Source organism: Neolamprologus brichardi, chromosome 10 (assembly GCF_056152115.1).
Source record: "Neolamprologus brichardi isolate AB-2024 chromosome 10, ASM5615211v1, whole genome shotgun sequence".
Classification (NCBI taxonomy): domain Eukaryota; kingdom Metazoa; phylum Chordata; class Actinopteri; order Cichliformes; family Cichlidae; genus Neolamprologus; species Neolamprologus brichardi.
The window spans coordinates 15,528,113-15,540,353 of NC_142113.1; the positions used below are offsets into that span (position 1 = coordinate 15,528,113).

Genomic DNA, 12,241 nt, shown 5'->3' on the forward strand with positions numbered 1-12,241 from the left:
AGCCAGGAAGTACCAACGACCGGATTTGGTGTGTGGTAACAGGTAAATGAACATTTTTTTTTTTAATTATTTGAATATATATATGAGTGCTTGTGTATAAATACACAAACAATACACATATGCTTTCAATTGTGTAATTTAAGTGATCTAGGTAGCTCTGTTAAGGAAGTTCAGTTAACGCTAGAAATGTGTTTTGGAGTTTGTACATGCTTTGTCTCTAGGGGCCACCGCATATATTTATATATAAACATATATAAATAAAACCACTTTTTTTTACATTAGTAATTCATTTTGTGCTTAATTTTATATTATTGTTAATAATAAATTAATTAAAGCAACAAAACAACCTGAAGGGTCGGTTCCGACCCGAAAGAGCCGACTCTTTTTAGTGAGCCGAGCCGAAAGAGTCGGTTCTCTAAAAAGAGCCGGAAATCCCATCACTAGTGTGAAAATCCCTCGTCGACCACAAAAATATATTCATGGACTGGCTGACTTTTGTGATTGAGATATTGCTAACACTAGCCCTCTTTTGAGGATCAACGTTGACCTGTGGCTCATTAAGACGATAAATCTGGGGCATCTACAGTGAAACTTGGACTGCTTCCATGTCCGTAATCACTACACTCAGGTGACTTCAGGTAGTATAATGGATTTCTCAGTTTGGGACATAGTTTACACAAAAGGGTGTGTCATGCTTACTTGAAATATGATACACCTTTCGGTCTTCCTGGAATAAATAGGCACGGGTTGGGTTGATTTGAGTGCTACAGCACCTCCTGGTGAATAGTAGGTGACTTGCATGTGAAAGTACACATACTGTATTAAAAATGATTAAATATAAATGATTTTTTTCACATAGTAATGACGCTTCCATTTAATTAAGCACTCAGTAGTGATTGTTGCTTAGGGTGAGCCACATCTCTGACCACAGTGTGCTCGCCAGGTTTTTTCAGTAGGCCACAGCAACACATGAAAATACATTTGCAGAAGAGAATTAATAATACATCAGAAAGATGAAACATAAGCACATAGTCACAATAAACAACTGAGAAGCTTAAATGTTTTGAGAGCAAGCGAGATGACAACATCAAGCTAAATCTCATTTGGACTACAAGAATTAGGTAATTAGATTTACATGCTTGGGCACCATACAGTCGGGATAAATGTGCATTATTAGACTTTAACCTTTATAACTGATGTGTGATTAATTTAAGGCCTTTGACGGAAGTCTGTAGTGATCTTATTGTTACAAGACTACTGCAGGCTTTGGTCAAAGGTCGGTCTTATACTGAAGAGTGAGTCAGTGCAGGTATGTTGTCTTTGGCTGCCAGCTGCGCCAGTAATAACAGTGCTGACGTCTTTAAGATATGATAAATATTCAAGACCTTCTATGTGATAAGAACTATTTTAAATTCTAGATTTAACAGGGAGAACCAGAAGAGAAGCTAACATGGGTGAAATATAATCTCTTGTTTTTTTAGTCACTTTTGTACTCTTGCTGCATCATTCTGGATTAAATCAGGGCTTTTCGGGGAACTTTTACCACAGACAATAATGAATTACAACAGTCCAACCTAGAAATAATAAATGCATGAACTAGTTTTTCAGCATCACTCTGAGACTCGGATTTTTGTCATTTTATCTTCCATATTTGTTTAATGTGCATGTTAAAGGACATGTCCTGTTCAAAAATGCATCCACAGCACTGTGCTGGTCTACACTGTCTTTGTTCTATCTCATGTTCAAGAAATTGGAAGCTGCAATTATTTTTTTCCTTTTTGGTGCATTGTCATGTTTTTTCACTTGCATCTTATAGGGTAGTCTATCCGGTGGTTACTACACAAAAGCTACACCACAGTGTTGGATTCCAAAGGTATGTTTGCTGACAAGGAGGGTTCTGCTTTTGCCAGAAACCTTTGTCTGAAATGTGTAATGTCAGTAGTAGTATTAACTGTATTCAATTTTTTAAGTATTTGAGAGGATTAAAGGAGTCATCGTGTGCCTTGAATGCGACACACTCAGAAGCCATAAGTAACGCGCGTCATGTTTGCAGACGTCACTCCTGACATATGTTCGCATCTGTCTGCTCTCGATGGGATCACTTACGTCCTCCCACCACCCAGGAGCGCTACTGGGTTGAGAAGGTGAGAATTGTGTGTGTGTGTTGGGGGGGGGGGGGGGGGGGAGAATCCTACAAAAGTAGGCTGCAGCCTTTCTATTTTTATCTGGTCAGAAATGATGATGAAACTGTTGTTGGTATTATCCCCCGTCCCCGCCCTCTGCTTCCTCCAGTTTGTAGGTTACTGAAAGATTTCACCAACCACAGAAAAGAAGATTAGAGAGGAATTAATGGTATTCCTTTGTCATTATAGGAATAAATTGATATTTGGCGGGGGTGGGGACAGTCTGGAGTTGGAGCAACATGATGTGTCAGGAAACGTAAGCAGAGGGATGGCACAGTGACAAACAAACTCAGAGCCAGGGGGATGCCAGTCTGCTGGATATCTGAACTGATGTTCACCATGTTACAGGAGATGAGAGAGCGGGATAACGCAGAAGCAGCCGGGCACGCGCGTGACGGGACAGAATGAGAGCTGCTGGGACATGGACGGCGTCAGCAGAGGACGGGAACAACTGTGACATTGACTGGGAGAGACCCTGACGAAGTGAGAGGGACATCTGGGTTCCTCTTGTCTTTGAAGCCCCAGCTTAACCATGAGAGTGGCCTTCCTGGCCTTAAGACTGATGTGCTTGGCCTGGTTGTGGCCTGTCACTCAGCTCAACAGCAGCCACTTCCCGAACAAGAGGAGAAACAAGGAGCTGTACGTCGGAGAGAACGCTAGACAAAAGCACGGAGGGTGAGCAAAAGTGGGGTTTCTTGGATGAGTCTTTGATTTACTATAATTGTGGAGCTTCTTCTTATGTGGAAACTGACCTTCATGGGTGATTTTATGGACGTCATTTCCATGTCCTACTTTGTAGAGCTTTCACGTGTAAATATAAATAACTGCATCTTTTTGCGTTTAGGTCCACTGATGGTAGATCAGTGTCAGAGAAAGGTCATAGATTATGTGCATTGCTCAGAAAATTTGTGTTGATTGTTGCTGAATCTAAAACATAAAACGATGTGAACTTTGGTTTGGTTTTAGGATAACTATGACATCCTCTCAGTGACTAAAGTCATTCAGGAGTCAGATATAAATGAAAGAGGCTCCACAATATCAAGCTGAGTTACACATGTGCTAGAATGCAGTGGAAAGCAAAAGTACTCATCTCCCTTTGGCTACGGCCTTTGCTTTTAATCAGAGTGCTAAAGTCCATTTAACCATCACTAACACCATCTGTCAGTGCTGTTTTAAGTGTTTGTTAGAAAGGAATCTAGACAGAGAGAACGATTTAACTTAAACTGTTATTTCTCCTCTTTGCTTTCCAGACGGGTGGATCTTAAGATGAAGAAGTTGGACAGCACCAAGTCTCTGCTAATTAAGTCTGAGCAGCTGCTTCGGATTGAAGACCATGACTTTGCGATGCGCCCTGGCTTTGGAGGTAACACAGACACACACACACACACACACACACACACACACACACTTGGTCGTTGTATTTGTTATGGATTTATTTGTATTTATTATTCATTTATTTGAACTTTTTCTCACTCCAAATATTTTTCCTAGTATTTTTTTAAGTGTGCTTTAATGGTAACACAGCAGGTTGATTTAGGTTACTGTGCTGTTTTTGGTATTATGCCGCCCAAAAAGCCCTTTGTGACCTAGATTGTCTGCTTTGAGAGACAATGACTGCGGTAGCACGGATAAAATAATCTGAACTGTGTTCCTAATTCTCGCTGTGTGTGTGTGTGTGTGTGTGTGTGTGTGTGTGTGTGTGTGTGTGTGTGTGTGTGTGTGTGTGTGTGTGTGTGTGTGTGTGTGTGTGTGTGTGTGCTTCCAATCACAGGTCTGGATTTTTTTAACTTTTGCGTCATTTTTGCCATTACCTTAAAGAAACCCTGCACAATAATCACTTTCTCTACTGCATGTTCACAGTGGTCACCCTCTTTTGTAATGTCTGTTTGAATTCATTTTCTTTCCAGTCAGAAGGCAAAACCAGTTGCTTAGTGTCTGTCTCAGTCTTTTCAGTGGATGATTACACAGATGTTTACGTCGGCCTAATAAGAGTGCTTGGACGATTTTATCTGGTGAATGAGAGCCTCTGAACAGCATTTGCTCGTCATGTCAGGAAAAATCTATTCTTGTATCAATGCCATTCCCTAAGACATCTGCAGGCGTGCACCATGGTTTTGTTGTGCTGTGGCAACAGTGTTGGGTGTTACGTGTTATTGAGTGTCAGAGTGATTAGATCACTATTGATGTTCCTCTGAATGGAAATCAGCTGCATATTTCAAGACTGTATCCAAGTTTGTGTCAGTCAGGTCATAAAGCATTCAGGCAAAGAGGGCATTAAGTAGTTGTATCATTTGTTGTCAGGTGATAATGAATGTCTGTACCTGCAAATAATAATAATAATAATGGATTGGATTTATATAGCGCTTTTCAAGGCACCCAAAGCGCTTTACAATGCTACTATTCATTCACTCTCACATTCACACACTGGTGAAGGCAGCTACAGTTGTAGCCACAGCTGCCCTGGGGCAGACTGACAGAAGCGAGGCTGCCATATCGCGCCATACAGACGTCTCGCTTCTAAACCACGACTAAAGCTGCCACTCTGTAGGAAACTAACATGCCGATTGCTGGTGAGATGGTTGAGTGTATTCTGCCAGTGCTAACCTGCTGTGCAATGAGGTAAAATCAACTGACTATAGTAAACATATTAGGATGTAGAATTTCTGGATGTATAACCACAAAGCTAACTGCAGAGGGGATTTTGGTTGTCTGATGAGTTACTTTTCTCACTGGGTAGTGCAACAGGTTGTTTTTTTAATAGCAATAATCATGTTATGTAACCAATTAGTATTAAAAGTAAGATTACCCGTCAATTGATCAGTTTGCACAACTGGAACATTGTCATTAAATCATTGTTATTCAGCTTATTGGGTCAAGCAAATCGGTGGTGGTTACGAATTGGAAAACTTTTTATCTTTCTGTTTCTTTGTTCTGTTTCATTAATTCACTTTGTGACTATGATACTAATAAAACATCATATTTATTTAAAATAGAGTTGAGTTCAAGACCTAATTTTTTGTTTCTTATTTACTTCAAACCTTTTCTTCCTAAACTTGACATTATCACTGAGCTGATAGTGTGAGTTAACTCTGTTAGCTGCAAACACATTTGCTGGATTGTTACATTTGTCTGCTATGTGTGGTGTCCTGTGGCCCGCGAAGGTTTTTTTCTTCATTTTTTTTCCTCATTTCCATTTTTTTGTTGGTAATAGAGAGTTTTGAAGCTCATTAACGAGCTTAAGTGAGCTAACTCTGTTTGACCCTACTTCCAGGATGTCAGCATCCCAGTAAAATCCCTCCACATTCATTACTCCATTGTGATTGCAAACACATGCTTTTGAGTGCTTACCTTCATTAAGTAATGGCACAGAAAAAAAAACCCCCAACAACATCAGCCGGTGTTTACAGTTCAAATCATACATTAATCGTATTGTGCCGCAGGATAATGACAAGAACCGTCCTTCTTACTATACACTACCCTGGATATTTATGTAATAATACAATGTGGCAGATTTTCAATTAATGGATCCTTTAAGATAACACAATGAATTAGTGAGTGTTGTTGAATATCCACACATGCATGTTGACTATGTAACCTCAGGGAAATTTATAGGCATGTAGGTAGTGAGCTACCTCTCCCATAGGCCAGATTTGAAAGGATTTTCTCAGCACTAAATGTACCATATGGGGTCACACGAGTTGATGTGGTTGATGTAATTTCTCAGAATCAGTAGAGAGCTAAGTATTACATATTTCTGTTCCAGTATTAACAGCTTAACCAAGAAAGTAGTGAAGATATATAAATAATTAAACAATTTTTTTGACATTTTATCTTCTTAACTGAGCAGCAGCGTTCATTTAAGGTGTCGTGCATGAGCTCAACACCTTTGTGTAAATCAAATACTGTAAAGAAAGGTCACTGAAGCATGCATTTCAAGTAAAGCGACATTTTGAGGAGTTGATTTTTACTGTGAACCAAAAAAATAAATAAATAAAAGGTGAGGTTGTGCATTTACAAAGATTTCCAGTGTAATGTAACGGTTCCTTTGACATTCAAAAATGTAGAATGTGAACATAAGATTTTTTGCTTCAGTCACAGATGTTTATACTGTACTGTGCATCATGACTGTATAAACTAGGGTTATCTCTGCATATAGCTCAGAAGTGAGATTTACACATTGGTAATCTCAGACAGATGTACAAACAGATGTTATCCAACTGATCCATTACAACATCTGTCCAGGTTCAGCCCTGCCTGTTGGTGTCGATGTCCAGGTGGAGAGCATTGACAGCATTTCTGAAGTAAACATGGTACGCACCTTTTAGATTTCAGTAGTTAATCTAATCAAAAGAAACTGACTTGTTTTCTCTGTTGAACATGAGTGTTTTGGGGGTTTTTTTTCTTTTTGTAGGACTTCACCATGACTCTCTACCTGCGGCATTACTGGCAAGATGATCGCCTGGCCTTTCCCTCCAGCAGCAACAAGAGTCGGACCTTCGATGCACGTCTGGTGAAGAAAATCTGGGTTCCAGATGTGTTTTTTGTCCACTCTAAGCGTTCCTTTATCCATGATACAACCATGGAGAACATTATGCTGAGGGTTTATCCTGATGGAAATATTCTCTACAGTGTTAGGTAAAAAAAAAAAAAATGATATATGTCTCATTGTATTCATAGAGAGATCACTATGATTGCATTTTCTGTCGTTAGCCATTAGCGAAAATAATGGCTAATACTGGCTGTCATTATCTTGTCTTTTTGAAATTAGAAGGGCCTAAATTTGATGAAATTGATTGAAGTATTAGCTAACACTATCTGGTAAGGTGGATCTACAGACTCCAGGCTCTGATAAATAGTGTCAACATTAAAATAAAAAAATGTTAACATTAACACTGATTAACATTAACATTAAATTTTAAAGGATTTCATTCTTTGTTGAATAAGTGTTAGGACAATTACCTGCACATGAAGATGTGCCAATATAGATAATGCAGACATGCATTAATTCAGCTTTCTTACTAGTGGCCAGCAGGGGGCAACTCTTTAATGAATTCTTGTAAAGTCTATAGGAAAAGGAGCCTACTGCTTCCTCTAAATATTGCCTTTGTGAATTATGGTCACCACTGAAGTCAAAAAAGAGGATGAGCTTGGGTATGTTTTAGGGTGGGGTTGTGACTGGCATATTGTTACCTAGTGAGCATAGTGTATTGATTTCTCTGTCAAACTGAAGCTTGTGACATCAGGCTTCAAAACACAACACAAACACGCAGTTTCAAAATGAGACCACCAATCGGTGACGTCACAGTGGCTACATCTGTGTTTTACGCACAGCCTGTGTTATCGATTTACTTTCGGGGCCAGGCTCAAATGGCCATTAGAGAAACTGTATTGGTGTTTGCTCCAGCTGGTTTCAGTTTTCAGCCCTGAGGGGTGCTGTTTGCCAAAAATCAGACCAATGAAGGCATTTGCACCAAAACCCCTCGTACAGTATATACAAATTAGCAAGGAGTTTTAAGCTTACATGTCCTAATACAATGAGTTACAGCTTAAATTTTACTAAGACTGTTTGATGAGCATGAACATCACCACAACCCAGTTTAGTGGGCAGGGTATGAAGTGAATATGAGAAGGTGGACTGTAAGCTCCCAGATGGCATTCAACATATCCATTTCGGTCACAGATGATGACAATATGGCACAAATTCCCAAATGGCCAACAGCAGCCACAAACTGTGTCAGGCACAGATGCTGTTACTGAATGAATCAATTCAGTCCAGTAGTTTTATTTTACACTGTTTCACTGAGATTACTGCAATATTTATGTAGGTATTTATTTAACTGAAAGCTGTGTTTCAGGATCACTGTGACGGCTCTTTGCTCAATGGACTTCAGCAGTTTCCCTCTGGACACACAGAACTGCTCTCTGGAGCTGGAGAGCTGTGAGTATTAAGCTGCAGTCGGGACATCGTGGTTGCTTGCAAATACCTAATAGGATATCCAGTGTTGTTTGCAGAGTAATAATGTTAATTCCTACATTAAATGTACTTGTTCTTGTGCTGACATGTTTCGCTGGTAAACATGTTACACAACATTTGATGCACTATTATGTAATTTAAAAAATTTGGGCTAGAGAAAGCTTTTAGCTTGTTAAATTTTCAAACACTATCTGTTTTCCGCACAAAAACACAACTGGATATACTTGAATGTTATACAGTTGGGACAGAGACAGCTCAGAGTGTATTACCTTACTTCATGCTCACAGTAGTAAGCATCACCATCCCCCTTTTGCACAAATTATTTATAATCCTCGGGTCATTCAAGTCAGACTCTGTGCATTATGCTTGTCTATCCTCATGATGCAGGATTTACTGCAATGTTTGGGAATTCTTTGGTCTTTACCGCTCTCTCTCTCACTCTGTGTGTCTCAATCATGGATCCTGATCTCAGGGGAGAGTTGGTAGTCCCATTTTTGGCAGCTCTCTCCTCTCCTCTGAGAGAAACATCCATGAAACTTCTAAGAGAGGCAATACGCGAAGGTGTCCAACCCCAAACGCCCACCCTCTTTCTCTCCTCTCTTGAAGATGCTTACAATGAGAACGACCTAATGCTCTACTGGAAGAACGGGAACGATTCATTAAGGACTGACGAGATTGTGCTCTCTCAGTTTTTTATTGAAGACTTCCAGCCTTCCTTTGGGCTTGCCTTCTACAGCAGCACTGGTATGTCCGGCAGGAGTCTGGGGACACTCTGAGATGTATTCAGTTTGAAAACAGCCAGAGTGCTCCAGACCCCTACTGTTTTTCTAAATAGGAACAGTTTAACATTTTGGAAAATACGCATTACATAAAAAGATTTGACACCACTTTTACAGTCGTTTTCTATGGAGATGCAGCCAGCAGTTGATTAACTTGTCCAAGCTCGTGGAAACAGCTTACCCAAAGGCTACAAAATCCAATAACCAGCATCTGTACAGTTGAACACATTATTCCCATTTCCAGTCATAATGCTTTGCTACATAACTGTGTACGGGCAAAAGCTTTTATATGTACACAGACATGACTGAGTGCTATTGATTGTTTAGGTTCTCTGTGAGAAAGAAAATAACCACATTTTCCAAAATGATGACATGGGAATCAATCCCTCTCTGCAAAGCAGAAAGGTATTGATTATTCAAGGTGTTTTAGAGTTGTATGACTGCGGGGTCTACTTTTTCAAACCCAGTTTCCTTTTATTGTTGTCTGTGTAGAAAGAAACGCTAGAATTGGAGCCAGAGAGATTTTCATCTACAGTATCCAATCTATGAAGATGTTATATAACTCCGGCATTAGAGAGATTTGCTCTCTCATTTGAGTTCTAGGTTCTCCCCGTAGGTTCATGTTGGACTTTTATTTTTAATAAGGACAACTTTATTTTCTCCTGTCAGTTACTGATATCACCCTGCTTTCCGCCTGCCTGCACTCCACTGTGTCCATTTATCTGTTTCAGGTTGGTACAATCGGCTCTACATAAACTTCATTCTAAGGCGGCATATCTTCTTCTTCATGCTTCAGACGTACTTTCCCACCATGCTGATGGTGATGCTGTCCTGGGTGTCTTTCTGGATAGACAGGAGAGCCGTACCTGCCCGTGTCTCCCTGGGTACTAAGCCGTTGAGCCAATACGACCAACATAAATAATTACTGAAATTGTATTTTCATCCGGACTGATAAGAAAATATCACCATGCCTAGTTTTTACTTTAAATTCATCTTTCCATTGATTAACTTTTTGAGAGTGGTAAGATTGATTCCACTCCCTTGTTTGCCAGTTACTGGAGAGATTAGGCATAAGTCAGTCAGGAAGCACATCGTCTCATCAAATAATTCCATCTTCTTTTTGAGAGATAATTGCCCGTATTTAAACTGTGAGAAATTCCCCATAAGGAGGAAGGAGTGGAGGAAGTTTGTCAACCAGGAGACCCCAGTTTGCTTGGTATTTTGGTAGCTTCGTGCTTTGCACATTTTGTTATGATTTCACTTGTTATTTTCTTTCTCTTTCCAACTGCTATTTGGTTAAAGTTCAGGAAAGTAGTGGGGTTTGGATTAAAATATCCTGTTCACAGGATTCTTATGTTATAAGTTAGTGAAACTCACATCATTGTTTTACAATAGGTTCTCACTTAGGTGCAATGACCTGCAATGACAATGATAGTGGAGTTCCCAGCAGCCAAACAGCAGCTATTTCCTGGCTTATGGACATGAGAGATGAGTGTCACTGTTCTAATCTGCCGCTCAGCAAGAAAGCAATTAAGCGTATCCAAGGGTGTCTGCTGGTTCACCATCTATGTTTCCCCCCTCCTACACAGTTAGCTTACGCAAGGAGACACCATCATTAAGGCTGGGCTATTTTTGGAATCAGACAGACTCCAAATTCCAATTCTAAAAGCTTTACGAGCAAAAGAGCACTAAATCAGAGTTAAGCTAGTTTGCATCCAGCAATGATGTAATAATGACTTTGCCTTCTGTAATTAATGAACATAAATACACTTGCATGGTTATATGCTTGTCAAAACCCTGAGGATGATAAAGGATATGCCCTTTCAAACCCCCTGCCCTTTACCACGACTAAATTATTTCGTAACATTATCACATTTGCTGTGATTTGTATGGCACAATTGTTCATACACTGATTTCACATTAGTACATAAAAGGTCTTCAAAGGATAATTTCTTGTTATTACTTGTTTGTAGATACAGAAACATTATTCTCTGCAATGTTTCTGCAGCAACAGTCACAACTGGTTTTTCTGTATCCAGGCATCACCACCGTACTGACAATGTCCACCATCATCACCGGTGTGTCGGCCTCTATGCCACAGGTGTCTTACGTAAAAGCTGTAGACATCTATCTATGGGCGAGCTTCTTGTTTGTCTTTCTGTCAGTCATCGAGTACGCTGCGGTCAACTATTTCACCACAGTGGAGGAGATGAAGAAGCTGAAGAGAGCAAAGGTCAAGTTCTTTCTAAAATCTTCTCAAATCTCCTGTCCTATTTAGGCTACAGAAGCCGGTATGCAGCCATAAGGCAATCCCCAGAAACTAACAGTGGTCTGCTCTCCTCTCTCTGCAGATACCCACCTCTTACAATGCTGCTGAGGCTATGGCCTTTGATGGGTGTTTCCACGACAATGAAATTGACCTGGCCTCCCTCCCCGCCAGCACCCCAAATACAGAAAGGAACATCCAGTCTCGAAACTCGACTGTCTCCGCACCCACAGAAGGCACCAGGCTACATCGCAAGCACCCTTTAAAACGAAACCTCAGCTTCATCATGAGCAACAGCTACATGATCGACTCATTCTCCAGGGTATTATTCCCGCTGGCTTACCTGCTCTTCAACATCATTTACTGGAGCATGTATGCATAGCACATTGAATAAGCAGCAGAAAAAACAAAAGAACTGTTCCTTTTTTGACTGTTGTCACAATTGCACAAATGAACAAAAACAGACAGATGATAATAATAATAATTAATTGATGACATGACTTCACGTCTGCTGAGTATAGATGTCCATCTTGATGTCTAATGAAAAAGTGTTCGGCTATAACTTGGAGAAAATCTGAGAGCGGCTGTGGAAGTGAACGGCTGATATTTTAATGAATGTTTACGTGTGTTTCTGGCATGCTTGATTTTATAACAGAAAGAGTTTTTATCCAAAATGCATAAACATTTTTAGGATTTTGTTTTATTGCCGGATCAGATACATCCATACATACATTAAATACAGTACATGTTGAAAATAAATATGTGTATGCTCTTAAATGTCTGACTCAGGCTTCACATTCTCTTTGCCTTGAACTTTATTGATATTTAGTGCATCACACTTTCAACTGAAGGGGCCCAGTGGAGCACTTATAAACAAGTTCATGTTTAATATCATCCTCACCGGACAGAAAATTGTGTGTAAAATTTGCAAAAACTAAAGAAATTAAGTAATAGATAAACAGTACAATGAAAGAAAATTTCCCTTTTTGTAGTATCTACTGTAGAACTTTGTTTTTTCTGTGGATTCACAGTGGAAAAA

General features: G+C 39.8%; 1 protein-coding gene across 2 annotated transcripts; it reads left to right on the forward strand.

The window, feature by feature from the left end:
• Positions 1-591: 591 nt before the first annotated feature.
• On the forward strand, positions 592-11,929 carry gabrr3a (gamma-aminobutyric acid type A receptor subunit rho3a). 2 transcript variants are annotated; one of them, XM_006799976.3, is made up of 13 exons: positions 593-638; positions 1,817-1,873; positions 2,054-2,144; positions 2,373-2,439; positions 2,532-2,858; positions 3,434-3,546; positions 6,426-6,493; positions 6,595-6,818; positions 8,039-8,121; positions 8,764-8,901; positions 9,668-9,820; positions 10,976-11,169; positions 11,288-11,929. In XM_006799976.3, exons 5-13 carry the CDS (start codon positions 2,716-2,718, stop codon positions 11,582-11,584), a joined length of 1,413 nt encoding a protein of 470 aa, XP_006800039.1. In that variant the 5' UTR covers positions 593-638; positions 1,817-1,873; positions 2,054-2,144; positions 2,373-2,439; positions 2,532-2,715; the 3' UTR covers positions 11,585-11,929. The 2 variants fall into 2 exon arrangements, with proteins under 2 accessions (XP_087703400.1, XP_006800039.1); XM_087847274.1 differs by lacking the exon at positions 8,764-8,901 and having other exon boundaries at positions 592-638; positions 2,373-2,858.
• Positions 11,930-12,241: the final 312 nt, after the last annotated feature.